Source organism: Drosophila miranda, assembly GCF_003369915.1.
Source record: "Drosophila miranda strain MSH22 chromosome Y unlocalized genomic scaffold, D.miranda_PacBio2.1 Contig_Y2_pilon, whole genome shotgun sequence".
Classification (NCBI taxonomy): Eukaryota; Metazoa; Arthropoda; class Insecta; order Diptera; family Drosophilidae; genus Drosophila; species Drosophila miranda.
Window position 1 is genome coordinate 460758 of NW_022881614.1, and position 20650 is coordinate 481407.

At 38.1% G+C, this 20650-nt stretch overlaps 1 protein-coding gene and 1 pseudogene across 1 annotated transcript; both read left to right on the forward strand.

Annotated features, from left to right (window-relative positions):
- LOC117192304 overlaps window positions 1-2493 on the forward strand; it is a 97023-nt pseudogene extending 94530 nt beyond the window's left edge.
- Window positions 2146-20262, forward strand: LOC117192306. The gene is made up of 2 exons (XM_033396959.1): window positions 2146-2234; window positions 19381-20262. The coding sequence occupies exon 2, from the start codon at window positions 19409-19411 to the stop codon at window positions 19901-19903; it is 495 nt and encodes a 164-aa protein (XP_033252850.1). The 5' UTR covers window positions 2146-2234; window positions 19381-19408; the 3' UTR covers window positions 19904-20262.
- The last annotated feature ends 388 nt before the right edge of the window (window positions 20263-20650 follow it).

The following is a 20650-nucleotide window of genomic DNA, read 5'->3' on the forward strand; positions in this document are numbered from 1 at the left end:
TTTGAAATATTTTTGTAGCAGTGACATATCACAGAAGTCTGGATCCAAAACATCGTTGCTCTAGCTCTTACAGTCTTTGAGCACTAGGCGCTGAAGGGGACGGACAGACGGACAGACGGACGGACGGACTGACAGACAGACAGGGCTCAATCGACTCGGCTATTGATGCTGATCAAGAATATATATACTTTATGGGGTCGGAAACGATTCCTTCTGGAAGTTACACACATCCACTTTTACCACAAATCTAATATACCCCAATACTCATTTTGAGTATCGGGTATAATTATTGCTATTGGCAATATGAGGCATGGCATTTCTGCAGCTCATTTGCGTTACTTCGCTCTTTTATTGGCGAAGTTGTTTATTAATTTCCTTGATGCGCTCTTGGCAGCGTTGTCGGTCCTCTTCATTTGTGAAGGTTTTTTTTATGTCCCGCTCCAGATGTCGTTGTTGAAGCAGCCGTTTGATCCGGCCGCCCCTCTTTGTTTTCTTCCTTGGCCTTTTTTCGTGTCTTGCCCTGTACTCAGCTATTGTGAGTGGGCGTGGTCCATCAGCTGGACACACCTCAAGCGCCTCTTTCAGCGTCGGTGCGTCTCTTTGTTCAATAGGAACAGCATTTTTCATTGGTTCCTTTTCGATGGGCCTATGGGCTCAGGCGGTGCCGGTGCCGGTCATCGCACAGGTCAAGTTATATATTTGTATGTTATGTTTGTAGTTTATTTTCTTCTTTTAGGCCTATGAGCTCAGGCGGTGCCGGTGCTGGTCATCGCACAGGTGCTTCTAGTGACACACGCTCTTTGTAGCGTTGTCGGTGCCTTTTGAGGTCTTTATCTTCTTCCGTTTTCTTTTGTCGCACTTTTAATTCACTTTTAATTTTAATTGCTTATTGGTTAATTGTTCCATTGTAGTTAAAGAATGGTTATTGGCGTGTGCTCCTTCCGGTTGCGTATTTATAATTTTTCACTAATTTATTTTTCACAAAGGGTCCTGTCACGGTCGCCATGTGGAAAGAAGTATAATTCTTTGTAAAAATATATGTGTATTTCTTTATTTTGATCTTTCGGGAGTTATCCCTCCGATCTGATTTGTTGGTTCTTGTTGATTGAATTTAACAATTGTGTTTGGGCTTTCATAAGCCAAAAGCCGCGGAGCTGCGCTGCCAGTGACGCCGGCAGCGGAGCGGCAGAACTATGAGTTCTTATCTATTATATGTTAGTATGTATATGTGTGAATATGCTCAGCGCTGTTGGCAGCGAGAGCGCGAGGGAAGATATATGTGTGTATGCATGTATATTAGTGCCGTCAAGTCATGGGAACATGCTGACGCTGCACTTGGGTCGCTCGAGGCATTCTTGAGTGAATCGTAATACGATCACCCAGAATGTCTGGGACTTTATTGTTACGTAAACACTGCAACAAAGTGTTACAGTGTGTATTCTTTAAGTACCGTCGGTACAGTGGGTATTCGAAATAATGAATACTTTAAGTGAATGTGTATATTATATTTAATTTAATATGAGCATACTACAAAACAATACCGAATTGACTTTGGCTCATACTGGCTCATGCTGTGTAAATAATTTATGCATTTGATTCACTTACTTCCAGGGCCCCCCTGACCACACTACGTTCCGGCATGGGTGGAGGAGGCGCTGGTGGCACCATCAGCAGCAGCATGGGCGGATCCGAGTACAGTCTTCCGCCTAGCTACCGGTCGCGCAACGCTACACCCGCCAGCTTTGTGGGCGGCGAGCGGAACATTGAGACGGCGCCGTCGGGTAGGCTGCTGGCCAACGAGGACCTCCATCTGCCGGAGCCGTCGCTGGCCGAGCAACTGACGAACTACACGACTTTGCAGTCGAACACGTTACTCACGTCGGCCATTGTGGACATAGAGCGGGATGGCACACCGACATCCACAGCCACAACGGCGACATCCACATCCACAGCAACGAAGGGCAAGGATCTGGTGACCATTGTGACCATATCGCAGGCAGACAGCGGCAGCCCCCACCTGCACTCCCAAAGGCACTCGGCTGGAAAGTCGACGCACGGCCAGACCCAGACCCAATCCCAATCACCTGGCCAGGCCAGTGCACTCGATCAGATCGATATATTGGCGCATCTGTAACCGAACGAATCGGTCTTCGGTGCCCCGAGGGAATTAGTTGATTAGTTAGTTTTGTTCGATTCGTTCGTTCACGCGTTCGTTCACTCGTGTTAACCCAAAGGTATTTATTTGTCCGGAACTAAAGCTCTGCTCCTAAATGAATAATTTAATTCGTACTTGCTAATCTGTAACTGTAACTGTAATCCGTATTCTGTAATTGTAATTGTAACTGTACTCTGTAAGCGGCATTTAGCTGATAAGATGTTTGTTGTACTTGAATTTGTTGAATTTATTTTTGTAACCATAAGGAAATGCGCAGGGTAGGTATTACGAATTCTAGATACATGCAATTATACATACACATAAACCCATTGAAAGTATTAACATACGTATTCAAAAATGAAAAACGAAAGCAAATGTAAAAAAAAATAACTTCAAAGATACAAATCTGTAGAAGAGACTTCGGTTAGGACCGAAGCTAGCGTACGCTTAACAGGGGATAAGAGGATAATTCCAGATATACCCAGTTCTCCGATTGATATTTTTTATGATATGTACCCCCTACATACACTGTGAAGTGTACCAATCTATGTATCTATCGAACTGTAAATACGAAATTTCGAGTGCATTTCTAGCATGTGTTAGCCGTAGGCCCCTCCCCCATCACACCCACTCAAGTAAACTATTAAATAAAGAGATAATACATATAGGTGTACATGTATGAGTTTGTATTTACTGGATATATGCGGCCAGTGCATATATCTGTGTAAATTCGCAACGGAACGCTACGGTGACAAAAAAAATTTGGCGCGCATTTTCGGAAAACACGAATATCCAACTGAATACTGAACTTCGATTCGATCTGAAAACTAGCTCATATGGACAATAATCATGTGCCATAGAGGGGGTTGTATTAAAGCAATATACGAAGTATTGCAGCCATATATCCCAATCTGATTTGTCAGCTGAGATGTATGAGCGTATGAACTCGTTAAATGTTCTGTGGCTTCGCTTCACGGTTCCTACAGTCTGGTGATGATGTGCAGTAGAAGTTATGTTTTTGATATTTAGATTTTTACATAAGTCTTCAATTATTGAATTTTTACATTCTGTTCCCATGTCCGTAATGAACGTCTTCATTGGACCGTACTTTAGAATAAAATTTTCAAAAATAGCTTTAGCTACTGTATTTGCACTTTTGTTTCTAATAGGTATGGCAACAAGGTATTTTGTCAGGTCACATATTAAGGTGACTGCATATTAATTTCCTTGTTTTGATTTAGGAAGTGGACCGATCGTATCCACTATTACCATATCAAAAGCCATGTATGGTGTTTCTGTAATAGTCAATGGAGTTATTGTGTGCTTGGTTACTTTAGCTTTTTGGCATTTTGGACATTTTCGTATGTAATTGGTTATTTATGTAGTCATACCTTTCCAAAAATAATGTCTTTTGACCTTGGCCAAGGTTTTTGTTATGCCTGTATGTCCTCCTTGTATGGGATTTTCATGTAATGTAGACAGTATTGCTTCTTTTTCTTTTTCATTTTTATACCCGATACTCAAAATGAGTATTGGGGTATATTAGATTTGTGGTAAAAGTGGATGTGTGTAACGTCCAGAAGGAATCGTTTCCGACCCCATAAAGTATATATATTCTTGATCAGCATCAATAGCCGAGTCGATTGAGCCATGCCTGTCTGTCCGTCTGTCCGTCTGTCCGTCCGTCCGTCTGTCCGTCTGTCCGTCCGTCCGTCTGTCCGTCCCCTTCAGCGCCTAGTGCTCAAAGACTATAAGAGCAAGAGCAACGATGTTTTGGATCCAGACTTCTGTGATATGTCACTGCTTCAAAAATATTTCAAAACTTCGCCCCGCCCACTTCCGCCCCAACAAAGGACGAAAATCTGTGGCATCCACATTTTTAAAGATACGATAAAACCAAAAACGCAGAATCGTAGAGGATGACTATATGTTTTAGAATGTAAGAACTCAACCAGATCGTATAATTATTATAGCCAGCATCAAGAAAACAATTTCATTATTTCTCGCTCTGTCTCTCTCTAACACACAGGTTTCATGTTCGGTTTTGCCAATTGCAAAATATGAGTTCAAGGATCTCAGAACCTATAAGAGCCAGTTCAACCAAATTTGGTATCCACACTCCTGTGATATCGGACCTTGACCGTTTCGTGTCCAAATTTCGCCACACCCCCTTCCGCACCCGCAAAGGACGAAAATCTGGGGCATCCACAAATCTCAGAGACTATAAAGGCTAGAGTAACCAAATTTGGTATCCGCACTTCTGTTAGATCTCACTATAAAACGTATATCTCAGAATTTCGCCCCACCCCCTTCCGCCCCCACAAAGAACGAAAATCTGTTGCATCCACAATATTGCAGATTCGAGAAAACTAAAAACGCAGAATCATAGATAATGACCATATCTATCAGACTGCTGAATCTGGATCAGATCGGATCATTTTTAAACCCAAAAGGAACAAATCAATTTGCACTGGCTACGCAGCGCCCGACGTCACGCTCAGACTGATTTTCTGTCTCTCTCGCACGCACTCTTTGTCGTGTCGTTTAATATTAGCGGCGTCTGCCGGAGGAGAGCCATACTGACTAAGTATCAGGTATAACTGTAGAGTTGCGGTGTCCGCAGCAACTCACAACGTTCCCCCTCGTTTTTGAATTAGGGTCACCGGGTTGAGTAGCGCTACTCTTATTGTTCGTAATATTTTATTGCCCATATTTTTAAAATTATCTATTGAAATGTATTTAAAGATATTTTCCCACGGTGCCACTTTGAGTTGGCTGATTTTTTGTTTACCGGCTTGCGTTTCAAGCCTTTGGAAAAACTGACCTAAGTCAAGGGTTCCATTAGTATACAAATCGCTAACATCATATCTTGCAGTGATTTTTTTTCCATGTTTGAAAAAACATAAATTATTATTTACATGCAAGGTCACTACTTTACGTACTTCGTCATTGTTGATGACTTCATATACGTTGGGCTTTGAAGCTTTTGTTAGAGATTGCCTAGGCAATTCTAGTGACTTTCAGGACTTTATTCGTTGTTTGTATGTTTTTCAGGTCTGTGATGGTTATTCTTGATAACGCATCTGCTATATGATTGTCTTTACCCTTTAGATACTCGACTGTAAAGTCGTATTCTTCTAATTCGAGCCGCATGCGTGTGAGTTTTGAGCTGGGATTGACCATTGAAAATAGGTATGTTAGTGGTCTGTGATCCGTTTTTACTGTAAAGTGTTTACCATAGATATATGGTCGAAAATGGGTAATTGCCCAATGTATTGCCGCTAATTCCTGTTCTGTAGTACTTTTGTTACTTTCACCTTTTGTGAATGAGCGTGATGCATATGCTAATGGGAGTTGGAGTCCGTTATGGTTTTGAGTTAAAACCGCTCCACATGCTTGTTTACTAGCATCGGTGATTATGCAAAAATCTATCTGAAAATCTGGGTACTGTAACAGAGTGGGTTCCATAAGTTTATCTTTTAAATATTGGAATGCATTTTGACATTCAGTTGACCACTCAAAGGGGACATTCTTTTTACATAATCTAGTTATGTGCCGGGAATAGTCGGCGAAGTTTTTAATAAAACGTCTATAATAATTGCAAAATGCAATAAATAGTCTAGCGCTGTCCGCATCATGTGGGACTGGATAGTTTTTGATGACGTCATATTTCTTGTCATCTGGCAAGATTCCTTTATATGTGCATTTATGACCAAGAAAGGTCACTTCATGCATAAAAAATGAACATATTTGTGGATGTAATTTTAGGTTGTGTTTCCTACATATCTCAAAAATATCTGTTAAGTTTTTAAGCATATATTTTTCGGAACAACCCATGACTATTAGATCGTCCATATACAGGAAGGCTTGCGAAGCTTCAAGTCCAGAGAATGCTATAGTCATCATTCTTTGAAATGAATTCGGCTATTTTTAAACCAAATTGTAGTCGCGTGAAGCGATATGAGCCATTGCTCGTTGAAAAAGACGTTATATTTCGCGAATTTTTTTCTAGTTCGATTTGATGAAAACCTGACATTAAGTCAAGTCATGAGAAATACTTTGCTCTACCTAGTTGATCCAAAATGTTCATCATCCCTCAATCTCAATTTCTGTTTAAAAAAATTATTTGTTGTGATTGATTCGGTTTCAAGCCCGAATACGTCACTAAAATTGGTGCATAGTCTAGTTAATTGCTTCTTGAATTGTACTGGGAAATGTTTGCTTAATTCAGCTATGACAGTTTTTTCTCGGATTTTTTGAGTTGTTTGAATTGCCTTGTAATTCGAAAGTGATTCATATTGTATGTTATTTATATGTATTAATTGGTTGGTACTGGTTGTATTCAGCTATCGGACAAATGTATTATTTTTTGAAGTTATTGTATTTGCTACATAAATACCAGGTTGAATTTCCTGGTTTGGGATTAATATGGTTTCTATATCGGACGTTAATTCTATTTTTCTGACAGCTTGTGATCTTGCTGGTAGAAGAATTGTATTGTTACCAGAACTGTATGTTATTGGAACATAAATTTTAATTTTTATATTATTTGGTCGTATTATTAACCAATCATCTGAAGGTTTTAATTCTTTTATGAAATCAATGCCTATTATTCCATCACACGGAATTGCAAAATGCTGATTAACTAAATGGAAATAGTGTGGAATTATGTACTTATCTGTCTGTAGCTCTATTAGGGCAAGGCCTTGGGATTTTATTATGCCTTCCCCTATTCCTTGAATATCTATTGTATTTTTTGTTTGAATGTCGTTAAAGACATCTGAATTTTCTTTTAATATGGTTGTGGTTGTAACCACGACCATTTCCTCTACCACGATAGTTACCTCGAAAGTTACTACCGCGGTAGACTTGTCCTTGTCTGGTGTACAATATTGAACTTGCACTACCAGTCATCTCTGTACTACACTGTATATATTTTGTTAGGGCATCATTCATTGTTGGGAATGTGCCTGCTTCTAGTATTGTTTTTAGTCTGCCGTGCTCGCAATTTTTAACCATTGTACTAATGGCCTCTTTGCAGCTGAACTTATCAGCGTGTTCCGCTGGCAGACCCTCATCAATGTATGATGCTTCTAGAAGTTTTCTCATATCATCAATCTCTGTTGTGAATTGGGCGGCTGTTTTGACTTTTTGGCATACTTTTGCCATTTTAGCCTTTATAACATCTGATGACTCACCGACAATAGTGTCTTGCAATTTCTTTATTATTGCGTTAATGGTGGTTTCATCTTGTATTTTATACAATGTAGTTCCTATTACGTTTGATTTAATTACTTCTATAGCTAAATTTTCGTATGGTCCTTTCGTTAGATTGACCAATTTGACTGCCGTAATGAATCTTTGTAAATGGAGTTTTTGTCCATTAAATTCCGGAATGGCGTGCGAAATATCTTTGATATATGCCCGTAGGGCAATTGTTTCGTCTGCCATTGTGGTTGGTTCTTGCCCAACCACGCTGTTTGCTGAACTAGTCGACGGTTTGTCGTCGTTTACGGGATGGTTCGATCTATTTGATCCAGAATCGTCTTCCGATATGATGATAATATTTTTTACATTCGGGGGCCTGGGACTTATTGGCCTTGATTCCGATTCTACAGCTGGTATATATGTCGCAGCTGTGTTTAGAAGATTTGGTATGTGTATGTCTAGATTGAGTTTTTCTCTAACGAATACTAATCGTTCCCTTAGACGTTTGAAAATGTCTGTAGCTTGAAACCAATGTATATCAGTAAGTCTTTGTTTGTTCTCTAGAAAAATTTCTCTGACCTCATTATATTTGTTTACCAAATTAGTTGTATGTTTAATGACCGTACTACTATTTTGAGTAGGTCTGTTCTGCGTTAAGCATTTATATGACTTATCGAATTCTGCTCTTAGAGTGCAAACTTTAGCGCAGATCCTAGAAATTTATTTTCTATTACTTGGCTGTTTACGAGGATGCCGGGTATGGTTGATAATACGATACCCTTTTGTGTGGCATCACAATGAATTAGTGGTGAAAAAGGTAAATTATATTCGTTCATATATGAGTATTCGAACTCGTATATGCTAATTGGATTGGGGAATACGGCTAAGATTGCTTTAGCTCTATATTCGAAATTTTCATTTTTATCGTGGGTAGCCCTAATGGCTGCTGCTGTTCTACAAGACATTTTATTTTGGCTTTGTAACAGTATATTAAAGGCGGGAATTCTACCTGAAATGTACCCATGTACATGTATTCGAGCTCTATTATGCTCCTAGGGGTCGTTTAGACCAATTTTTTTAGACTCTATCTAAATTGTTTGCCCTACTCATATATCTCTTTTTAATTATCTTATTATGTTTTACATACAATGTTAAAATGTTGGGGGGTTTTTTTTTTTTTAATTATCTGCTATTCGTTTATTCTTTTCAATAATACAAAATTATTAAACATTTTTTTTTTTTTTTTTTGAATATACATATCTATATACCCTTTTCTTTTTTTTCTATACTCTTTAAAATATTTTGAATATATATATTTTTTTTTTATATATATATAGTGACATATCCATAATTCCCCACATCCCATACACATTATGTTTATGTACAATTCATCCACCCCATCCACACAAGTAACAGGACCCCACTCAAGAATCAATAACTGTTTCTTCCCATACTCCAAGCTAGGGCCCCCCATAATATAAACAATGGACCACATTGTTTCATCAACATTAGAATCACGCCACTCTCGAGAAATCGATTCTTTAGAATCACGCCACTCATGAGGACCAATCAAAGCTAGACATAAAACCAAGGAGTATCACATTCCTAGCTCCGTCATGTAATGCAACACCGATCGCCAGCAGTGGATGCCTTTCATCAAAGCCGACGCATCCCCAAATATCGATCCAGGCACGTACGCCACCGACACGAAGATGCAGCCGAGGAAAGCAACGCCCGAAGCCAGAGTCGGGAGTTCCAAGAGAAGGGCTCATGGAAACTAGCCAGCAGCAGAGAGATCAGTTCCGTTTGAGACCAGCAGACCCAAAGTCAAGTCGGGGAATTCATTTAAATCTTGTGACATAAAGATATTTAAGTTGTAAAATAAAAGTCTTTTTTAAGAAACTTAAAATCGAGTTGCGGATATTTAACTATATATATATTTTTTTTTTTTAATATTTGACCAAAATGGAGGAAGGAAAAAAATAAATGTTAAGGGACATGTGATCGATTTACAGGTTTTTCATTATATTATTCAACATCGATCACATGGTTTTAGTAATAGCCTAACAGAGGTTAGTATTTTCAAGTTGCACTTTAAGGGTGCTTCAACTTGAGTTAGAAAACTAGGGGGAACGTTGTGAGTTGCTATTATACCCGATACTAAGTCAGTATGGCTCTCCTCCGGCAGACGCCGCTAATATTAAACGACACGACAAAGAGTGCGTGCGAGAGAGACAGAAAATCAGTCTGAGCGTGACGTCGGGCGCTGCGTAGCCACTGCAAATTGATTTGTTCCTTTTGGCTATAAAAATTATCTGATCTAAACCAGATTCAGCAATCTGATAGATATGGTCGTTATCTATGATTCTGCGTTTTTAGTTTTCTCGAATGTGCAATATTGTGGATGCAACAGATTTTCGTCCTTTGTGGGGGCGGAAGGGGGTGGGGCGAAATTCTGAGATATACGTTTCATAGTGAGATTTAACAGAAGTGCGGATACCAAATTTGGTTACTCTAGCCTTAATAGTCTCTGAGATTTGTGGATGCCCCCAGATTTTCGTCCTTTGCGGGGGCGGAAGGGGGTGTGGCGAAATTTGGACACGAAACGGTCAAGGTCCGATATCACAGGAGTGTGGATACCAAATTTGGTTGCTCTGGCTCTTATAGGTTCTGAGATCCTTGAACTCATATTTTGCAATTGGCAAAACCGACCATGAAACCTGTGTGTTAGAGAGAGACAGAGCGAGAAAGAATGAAATTGCTTTCTTGATTCGGGCTATAATCATTATACGATCTGGTTCAGATTTTGCACTCTAAAAGATATAGTCATCTTCTACGATTCTGCGGTTTTTTGGTTTTGTCGTATCTTTAAAAATGTGGATGCCACAGATTTTCGTCCTTTGTGGGGCGGAAGTGGGCGGGGCGAAGTTTTGAAATATTTTTGTAGCAGTGACATATCACAGAAGTCTGGATCCAAAACATCGTTGCTCTAGCTCTTACAGTCTTTGAGCACTAGGCGCTGAAGGGGACGGACAGACGGACGGACGGACGGACGGACGGACGGACGGACAGACAGACAGGGCTCCATCGACTCGGCTATTGATGCAGATCAAGAATATATACACTTTATGGGGTCGGAAACGATTCCTTCTGGAAGTTACACACATCCACTTTTACCACAAATCTAATATACCCCAATACTCATTTTGAGTATCGGGTATAATTATAATTATTGGCAATATGAGGCATGGCATTTCTGCAGCTCATTTGCGTTACTTCGCTCTTTTATTGGCGAAGTTGTTTATTAATTTCCTTGATGCGCTCTTGGCAGCGTTGTCGGTCCTCTTCATTTGTGAATGTTTTTTTTATGTCCCGCTCCAGATGTCGTTGTTGAAGCAGCCGTTTGATCCGGCCGCCCCTCTTTGTTTTCTTCCTTGGCCTTTTTTCGTGTCTTGCCCTGTACTCAGCTATTGTGAGTGGGCGTGGTCCATCAGCTGGACACACCTCAAGCGCCTCTTTCAGCGTCGGTGCGTCCCTTTGTTCAATAGGAACAGCATTTTTCATTGGTTCCTTTTCGATGGGCCTATGGGCTCAGGCGGTGCCGGTGCCGGTCATCGCACAGGTCAAGTTATATATTTGTATGTTATGTTTGTAGTTTATTTTCTTCTTTTAGGCCTATGAGCTCAGGCGGTGCCGGTGCTGGTCATCGGACAGGTGCTTCTAGTGACACACGCTCTTTGTAGCGTTGTCGGTGCCTTTTGAGGTCTTTATCTTCTTCCGTTTTCTTTTATCGCACTTCTAATTCACTTTTAATTTTAATTGCTTATTGGTTAATTGTTCCATTGTAGTTAAAGAATGGTTATTGGCGTGTGCTCCTTCCGGTTGCGTATTTATAATTTTTCACTAATTTATTTTTCACAAACGGTCCTGTCACGGTCGCCTTGTGGAAAGAAGTATAATTCTTTGTAAAAATATATGTGTATTTCTTTATTTTGATCTTTCGGGAGTTATCCCTCCGATCTGATTTGTTGGTTCTTGTTGATTGAATTTAACAATTGTGTTTGGGCTTTCATAAGCCAAAAGCCGCGGAGCTGCGCTGCCAGTGACGCCGGCAGCGGAGCGGCAGAACTATGAGTTCTTATCTATTATATGTTAGTATGTATATGTGTGAATATGCTCAGCGCTGTTAGCAGCGAGAGCGCGAGGGAAGATATATGTGTGTAAGTTAACGTACCCAATTCTATTGAGCTCTTATATGAGTTGTAAACAATCTTTGGCTTTCCAAAACGAAAACAATTTCAATCTTGGGCCTCCGCCTAATTGATTTCTAAGATGTACAATCTCAAGGGCTCCCGCCGCAATCCCAATCTTTGACACTCGCCTAAATGGAAAACCAATGTTTGCCCACACCCGGCTTCTCATAAACAATCTCACTCCCGGCTTTCTGCAGATCCTGCACTTTAGGCATTTTACAGTTCTCTCTTTGGATGACGAAATCCAATACTCGGGATGGCGAAATCAATTGAAATGTTTATAGAAAAACTATTCCCGAAAGGGATCAACGATGCAAAGATCAGAAAGTTCAAGTCAGTCTTGATCCAGAAGCGACACCGCAAAGTCGAGCTAAAAATTAAGATCGCGCAAACCCTTTGCCCGGAATCCTTTGTGACCCTCTACTTAAATCTATATCAGTGAAGTTAGAAGTAAAATAAAAACTTTTTAAAAAAACAATCCGCTACCGCAGTTATTTAATTGGCGCCCAACGTGGGGCGACGTTGTATAAAAAGCACCGAATAATAAAAGTGTTGCGTCGTGCCGAAACCCGAAGGACAATTAATTAATGGAGTAAATCCTTCAGATATAAAAACGCGGAGTGACTGTGAGATATAAGATAAGAAAAAGTGAGATAAAAAGGAAACAAACCGGAGCTTAGGGTGTGCAAAAATAAATACAATATACAATACAAATACAAATACAAATACAATACAAAATACAAATAAATACAAAAGCTAATCAAGACAATTCAAAAATACAAAAAAACCAAAAAAAACCAAAGTTTTTAAGCAAAACCAACCAAACCAAAACACAAAGAAAGTGAAACTATCAGCTAAACCAAAGAAGGAAGACCCCCAGAAGACCCAGTTAAACAAAGAAATTTAAGAAGGAAAACCCGTTCGAAGACCTGTCAGCCAAATCAAGAAGGAAGACCCGTTCGAAGATCTGTCAGCCAAACTAAGAAGGACGACCCCTACCGGATAGTTCGTGAGCAAAAGTTGTATTAATAAATATATAAGTTCAATTAGGTTATATAAGATTATAAAAACAAACATATAAGAAAAATTTAAGGTGGATCAACTAACTTTAGATTTTGAAAAACTAAAAATGATTAACTCACAAACAAGGACCGATCTCACTGCAGATCTGGTCAAACAATTGATAGCACTTCAAATTTCACAAGTACAGGAGCAAATTGTAAATTTAAAACAACAAATAGAAACTAAATCCGATCAGGTATCAGATTATCAGGCAGAAACAATAGACGAGACAATAAAAGATGACACCACATTAAAGGTAATAGAATCCCTACCAATTTTCAATGGTGGATTAAACCAATACGTAGGATGGAGGGAAGCTGCAGAAACTGCAGTGAAGTTATATAAGAAAGGAAGTAAGCAATATTATATTGCCTTAACAATTTTGAGAAACAAAATAACAGGACCAGCACATGACGCACTGACCAACCACGGGACAGTTTTAAATTTTGATGCCATACTTTCACGACTTGACTTTTTTTACAGTGACAAGAGACCAATTTACATAATAGAACAGGAGTTAAGCGTTCTCCGACAAGGGAACCTTTCAATAATAGATTTCTATAACGAGGTTAACAAGAAAATGACCTTGTGGACAGTGAAATCACGAAAGAATCAAATAAGAAAATTAGAGACAATGCCTTACGCATTTTTGTCACTGGCCTAAACGGCGGCATTGCAGAAATCCTATTTTCATTGAATCCCCCAGATTTACCGAATGCCTTGGCAAAGGTACAGGAATTGCAATCAAATAACATTCGGGCCCAATTTGCCTACCAATTCAGTGGCCCCAGAAATTCAGGGAATAATAACTACAATACATTAAGATTCAACCAACGACAACCAAGGACTAATAGTTCACCATTCGACCAAAAAAAGGATCTTCAGAGGAATAAAATGTCATGGGGACAACCCTATTTCTTGGGTAATAGACAACAAAATCAGGCCCCAGAACCAATGGATGTAGACGAATCGATACAAATCAAGAACCGACAGAACAGCAATCAATTCAGGGGAAATAATAATAATAGAAATTATCGGGAGAATACTAACGGTTATTATAGGAGAAATAATAACAATTATAACCAAGCTCAGCATTTTAGGGCAAACGTAGTACCGAATAATCAGTCTAACGAAAATCAGGCGCAGAAACGAAAGCCAAACGAAATGTCGGAACAACCGGCTAATAAAGCAATGCGGATAAATAACATTGAGGAGGACCATTTTTTAGATCAGCCCCCGAAGTAGGTCTGCCCTACTTAAAAAGAGTAGATAAAAAAATAAACAGAGAATTAAAAGTTTTGATAGATACGGGAGCAACTTCCTGTTATATAAAAAAGGGAATTTACGAAAATAAAAAAGAATTATCAATTTATAAGAAAGTTGCTACAGTGAATGGGTTTTCAATAATTAAATATTTCCATAATATAACTATTTTCAACACAAAACAAGTGTTTTATGAAATAGATGGAATGGAGGCAGATTTACTAATAGGATTTAACCTATTAAAGAAAATCGGAGCTGTTATTGATACAGGAAAGGGGACTTTAAGTTATAAAGACAATGAGGAGAAACTAATATATGACGAGGTCCTTTCTTTAAACAAATTAACCTTTATAGAAGGAAAAACCATCCTTCCGTTGAAGGAATATATAATAAAAAAATATTTTGAAGAAGAAAAAGAAATGAAAAGTGATTCAGTAAAGGTAGAAGGAAGTTTATATAGCTTGGGATCAAAAAATCCTGAGCACGCCGACGAAGAATTATCCGTCAATAGTTTGGGATTCAAATATCCTGAACCCGCCGTCGTTGAATTATCCGACATCCAAAGTTTTAATAGTTTGGGATTAAAATATCCTGAGCACGCCGTCGTAGAATTATCCGACACTAAAAGTTCGAATAGTTTGGGATTAAAGAATCCTGAACACGCCGTCGTTGAATTATCCGACAATGAACAATTTAAAAGTTTGGGATGCAAAAATCCTGAACGCGCCGTCGTAGAAATATCCGACATTCAAAATTATGCAAATTTTGAATTGAAAAAAAATGAAATTGTATAACACAAAAACTTACAAAGAGGACAATTTAGAAAATCTCAGAGAGAAAATGGTATCTGTCATCGAAGAAGACCATGCCAATATAAATTTACAGTTACCGTTCAGAACGGATATAAAAGGAGAGATTAACACTGAACATGATAGACCGGTATATGACAAGCAGTATCCATACGCTTATTCGGTTAACGATTTCGTTAATAACGAAATAAGTAAAATGTTAGATGAAGGTATAATCAGACCTAGTAAAAGCCCATATAATTCACCGGTAATAGTAGTACCAAAGAAGGGAGTAAATGAGGACGGAACTCCTAAGCATAGATTAGTAATAGACTTTAAGAAACTTAATGAAAACACCATACCGGATAGATACCCTATGTAAGATCCTTCAGTAATCCTTGCCAATTTAGGTAAGGCAAAGTATTTCTCGGCCATTGATTTAGAGTTAGGTTTCTATCAGATTTTAATGAGGGAATCAGATATTGAAAAAACATATTTTTCCATAAATAACGGCAAATATGAATTTCTAAGAATGCCTATGGGATTGACAAACGCTCCCAGGATTTTCCAAAGGGCAATGGACGATATACTTAGAGAACAAGTTGTGAAAACTTGTCACAACTATATGTACGATATAATAATATTTTCAAAAACTATAGAACAACATTATAAAGATCTAATTCATATAATACAGATATTGCAAAACGCTAATATGAAAATTTCCCTAGAGAAGTCTAAATTCTTTCAATTGGAAACCAAATTTCTGGGATACATTGTTTCCCAAAATATCATTAAAACAGATCCAGACAAAATCTCCACAATACAAAACTATCCAATTCCTAAAAATATCAGAGAGCTACGTAGCTTCTTAGGACTAACAGGGTATTACAGAAAATTTGTCCGAAATTATGCCACAATTGCCAAACCATTAACAAAATATCTGAGTGGAGTAAATGGGAAAGTTTCACGAAGGGCATCCAAGAAAACATTAATACAGCTGGATGAACCAGCAATTGGAGCATTTAATAATTTAAAGGACAGTTTAATAGCACATATTGAATTAGTACAACCAGATTACAATAAAAAATTCACATTAACCACAGATGCATCGGACATAGCAATAGGTGCAGTTTTTTCGCAAGATGGGAATCCCATAACATTTATTTCTAAAACTTTAAGTAAAACCGAGCAATTATATGCTACTAATAAAAAGGAATTATTAGCTATTGTATGGGCATTAAAAAATTTGCGAAATTATTTATACGGAGTGAGTGGAATTGAAATACATACAGATCACCAACCTTTGTCCTTTGCAATGTCGCAAAAAAATCCAAATGTTGAAATGAAACGTTGGTATTACTTCATAGAAAGTTTCACACCAAAAATCATTTATAAGCCAGGCTCAACTAACGTAGTAGCGGACGCTTTATCTCGGATTAAAATAAATCATATGACAGATAGTGATGTCGACCAGACAGAATCAGAATCAGACATAAATACTCAGCATTCAGCAGAGAGTAGTTTTGAAAACGTCATTCAAGAGACTAGCAAGCCTCTAAACCAATTTAAACAGCAGCTACTATTAGCGCAAGGGAGATTCACAGTTCATGAGTTAGTAAAAGTTTATGAAAATACCCGAAATATTATTGAATTTGATACGGTTGACAATCTGCTAATCATTTTAAAAGAATTTATTCAGCCTCACTTAACCACAGGAATACACTGCACTTTAGAAGATTTATACCTTATCCAAAATAAGCTAAAGGAAAACTTCATAAATAAATTTCTCTTCACGAGAAAGTTCCTCCAAGATGTAGTAAATTCAGAAGATAAAGCTATAATTATAGAAGAAACACATTGCAGAGCCCATAGAGGACTAGACGAAAATTACAAACAAATAACTAAGCTGTATTATTGGCCAAACCTGCACAAAAAATTAAAAGAATATATAAAAAATTGTGAGATCTGTAACAAAAACAAATATCACAGACACCCTGTAAAAATTCCAATTGGGGAAGCTCCCACTCCAGCAAAAGAAGGAGATCAATTACACTTAGACATATACTATGCCCAAAACCTAACATTCATAACTTGTATAGATTCTTATTCCAAATACTTGGTGGTCAAGGAAATTCAAAGTAAATTAAACATTGAAAATAAGGTAATGGAAATTTTGCAACACTTTCCGTTAATGACTGACAACGAACCAAGCTTTACTTCAGCACAATTTAGATCATTCATACAAAGAAGTAACTTAACTATTTATTATGCTGATCCCAGACACAGCACCTCAAATGGTCAGGTAGAAAGGGTACATTCCACACTAACAGAAATAGCGCGGTGCATCAAGGATAAACTAAATCTAACAGATTATTCAGAAATAATAATAAGGGCAGCACTGAAATATAACCTGACGATACATTCAACGACCAATCAAATGCCATATGACATATTGTATAACAAAATAGAACACAAGCATAATCCAATATTACTTAAGGAAGCTCAGTCCAAAATGCTTAAGCTACATAACAAAGATAGAAGAGAAAAAGATTATAAAATAGGAGAAGTAGTTTATGAAAAGAAATTCGGGGAAAGAAATAAACTTCAATCCCGATACAAAAAGCAGGTAGTTAAGGAAAATCGACCGAATAAAAATATAATCAACAATAGAAACAGAATTATACATAAAGATAACATCAAATATTAAATATTTTCATGACGACTTTTTGAAAATACAAAATAAAGTAAATGAATTAACTGAAAATAATAATAAACAATTTGTAATAAATTCCAAATTTTTCAAAGAAATTGAATTGCTATCAAATTCATTAAAAAATGTCATCTTCAATGAAGAAACGATACTGAGAAAGCATCGTTTAAAATTAATAACTTTTGACCTACTAAATTTAGTTGATACCATAACCCTCTTAAAAGTAAACATTTTCAATACAAAATTTTTAAATAAAAACGAAATAGAGGACATTTATAAGCATGAAAAACATCCTGTTGAACTGTCTGATCTGCTGGACATTGCAACGGTTAAAATAATTCGAAATGCAGATTTAATAATCATTTATATAAAATATCCTCAAATTAAAGATATTTGCAAGTTTTACCATGCAAGAGCCATCTCACAAAATGATGGAATGTTAGTTATAAGTGAAAAAGTTTGTGAATGTAAGGAGAAATACTATTTAATGAATTTAGTGAAACTTTTAACAATTACGCACAAATAAATTTAAAGAAAACCTGTTTCACCAATTTACTTAATGGCTTTAAAGCCAACTGCACTAAAAAAAGGGAAAAAAACAAAGAAATAGACATCATTCAGGATGGTGCCATTTTAGTTTCAGGCAAAAATATCGTAGACAATACTACTTTGTTAGGATCGTATCTCCTTATATTCAACAACACAATTGTAATAAATAATATAACCCACATAAATGATAAGGGTAAAATTCTAAGATATATATCGCATCATAGATATAGCGATTTTGAATTAGTTGATTATATACAATCGAATGATAACCAATTTTCTTTTGATAATGTTAATATTTTAAATCCCCTTATAACATTAGGTAATACGGCCTTACCATTAACAACATTATTTTTAATCATTTTGATATTGATAATGTTATTTTACTTCGGCTATAAATTAACCAAATTTGTACTTATTAAATCAATAAGAATACCGTCAGAAGAAATAGTGGAAAGCAACATTCAAATACTGTCAAAAGAAATTAGAGCTCTATCAGAACTTCAAAATGTATCGGGACGAAACATTTAAGAATGGGGGGGATTAACGTACCCAATTCTATTGAGCTCTTATACGAGTTGTAAACAATCTTTGGCTTTCCAAAACGAAAACAATTTCAATCTTGGGCCTCCGCCTAATTGATTTCTAAGATGTACAATCTCAAGGGCTCCCGCCGCAATCCCAATCTTTGACACTCGCCTAAATGGAAAACCAATGTTTGCCTACACCCGGCTTCTCATAAACAATCTCACTACCGGCTTTCTGCAGATCCTGCACTTTAGGCATTTTACAGTTCTCTCTTTGGATGACGAAATCCAATACTCGGGATGGCGAAATCAATTGAAATGTTTATAGAAAAACTATTCCCGAAAGGGATCAACGATGCAAAGATCAGAAAGTTCAAGTCAGTCTTGATCCAGAAGCGACACCGCAAAGTCGAGCTAAAAATTAAGATTGCGCAAACCCTTTGCCCGGAATCCTTTGTGACTCTACTTAAATCTATATCAGTGAAGTTAGAAGTAAAATAAAAACTTTTTAAAAACACAATCCGCTACCGCAGTTATTTAATTTGCATGTATATTAGTGCCGTCAAGTCATGGGAACATGCTGACGCTGCACTTGGGTCGCTCGAGGCATTCTTGAGTGAATCGTAACACGATCACCCAGAATGTCTGGGACTTTATTGTTACGTAAACACTGCAACAAAGTGTTACAGTGTTTATTCTTTAAGTACCGTCGGTACAGTGGGTATTCGAAATAATGAATACTTTAAGTGAATGTGTATATTATATTTAATTTAATATGAGCATACTACAAAACAATACCGAATTGACTTTGGCTCATACTGGCTCATGCTGTGTAAATAATTTATGCATTTGATTCACTTACTTCTAGGGCCCCCCTGACCACACTACGTTCCGGCATGGGTGGAGGAGGCGCTGGTGGCACCATCAGCAGCAGCATGGGCGGATCCGAGTACAGTCTTCCGCCTAGCTACCGGTCGCGCAACGCTACACCCGCCAGCTTTGTGGGCGGCGAGCGGAACATTGAGACGGCGCCGTCGGGTAGGCTGCTGGCCAACAAGGACCTCCATTTGCCGGAGCCGTCGCTGGCCGAGCAACTGACGAACTACACGACTTTGCAGTCGAACACGTTACTCACGTCGGCCATTGTGGACATAGAGCGGGATGGCACACCGACATCCACAGCCACAACGGCGACATCCACATCCACAGCAACGAAGGGCAAGGATCTGGTGACCATTGTGACCATATCGCAGGCAGACAGCGGCAGCCCCCACCTGCACTCCCACAGGCACTCGGCTGGAAAGACGACGCACGGCCAGACCCAGACCCAATCCCAATCACCTGGCCAGGCCAGTGCACTCGATCAGATCGATATATTGGCGCATCTGTAACCGAACGAATCGGTCTTCGGTGCCCCGAGGGAATTAGTTGATTAGTTAGTTTTGTTTGATTCGTTCGTTCACGCGTTCGTTCACTCGTGTTAACCCAAAGGTATTTATTTGTACGGAACTAAAGCTCTGCTCCTAAATTAATAATTTAATTCGTACTTGCTAATCTGTAACTGTAACTGTAATCCGTATTCTGTAATTGTAATTGTAACTGTACTCTGTAAGCGGCATTTAGCTGATAAGATGTTTGTTGTACTTGAATTTGTTGAATTTATTTTTGTAACCATAAGGAAATGCGCAGGGTAGGTATTACGAATTCTAGATACATGCAATTATACATACACATAAACCCATTGAAAGTATTAACATACGTATTCAAAAATGAAAAACGAAAGCAAATGTAAAAAAAAATAACTTCAAAGATACAAATCTGTAGAAGAGACTTCGGTTAGGACCGAAGCTAGCGTACGCTTCACAGGGGATAAGAGGATAATTCCAGATATACCCAGTTCTCCGATTGATATTTATTATGATATGTACCCCCTACATACACTGTGAAGTGTACCAATCTATGGCGAACTCAGCCCACTAACGAACTGTAAATACGAAATTTCGAGTGCATTTCTAGCATTTGTTAGCCGTAGGCCCCTCCCCCCATCACACCCACTCAAGTAAACTATTAAATAAAGAGATAATATATATAGGTGTACATGTATGAGTTTGTATTTACTGGATATGTGCGGCCAGTGC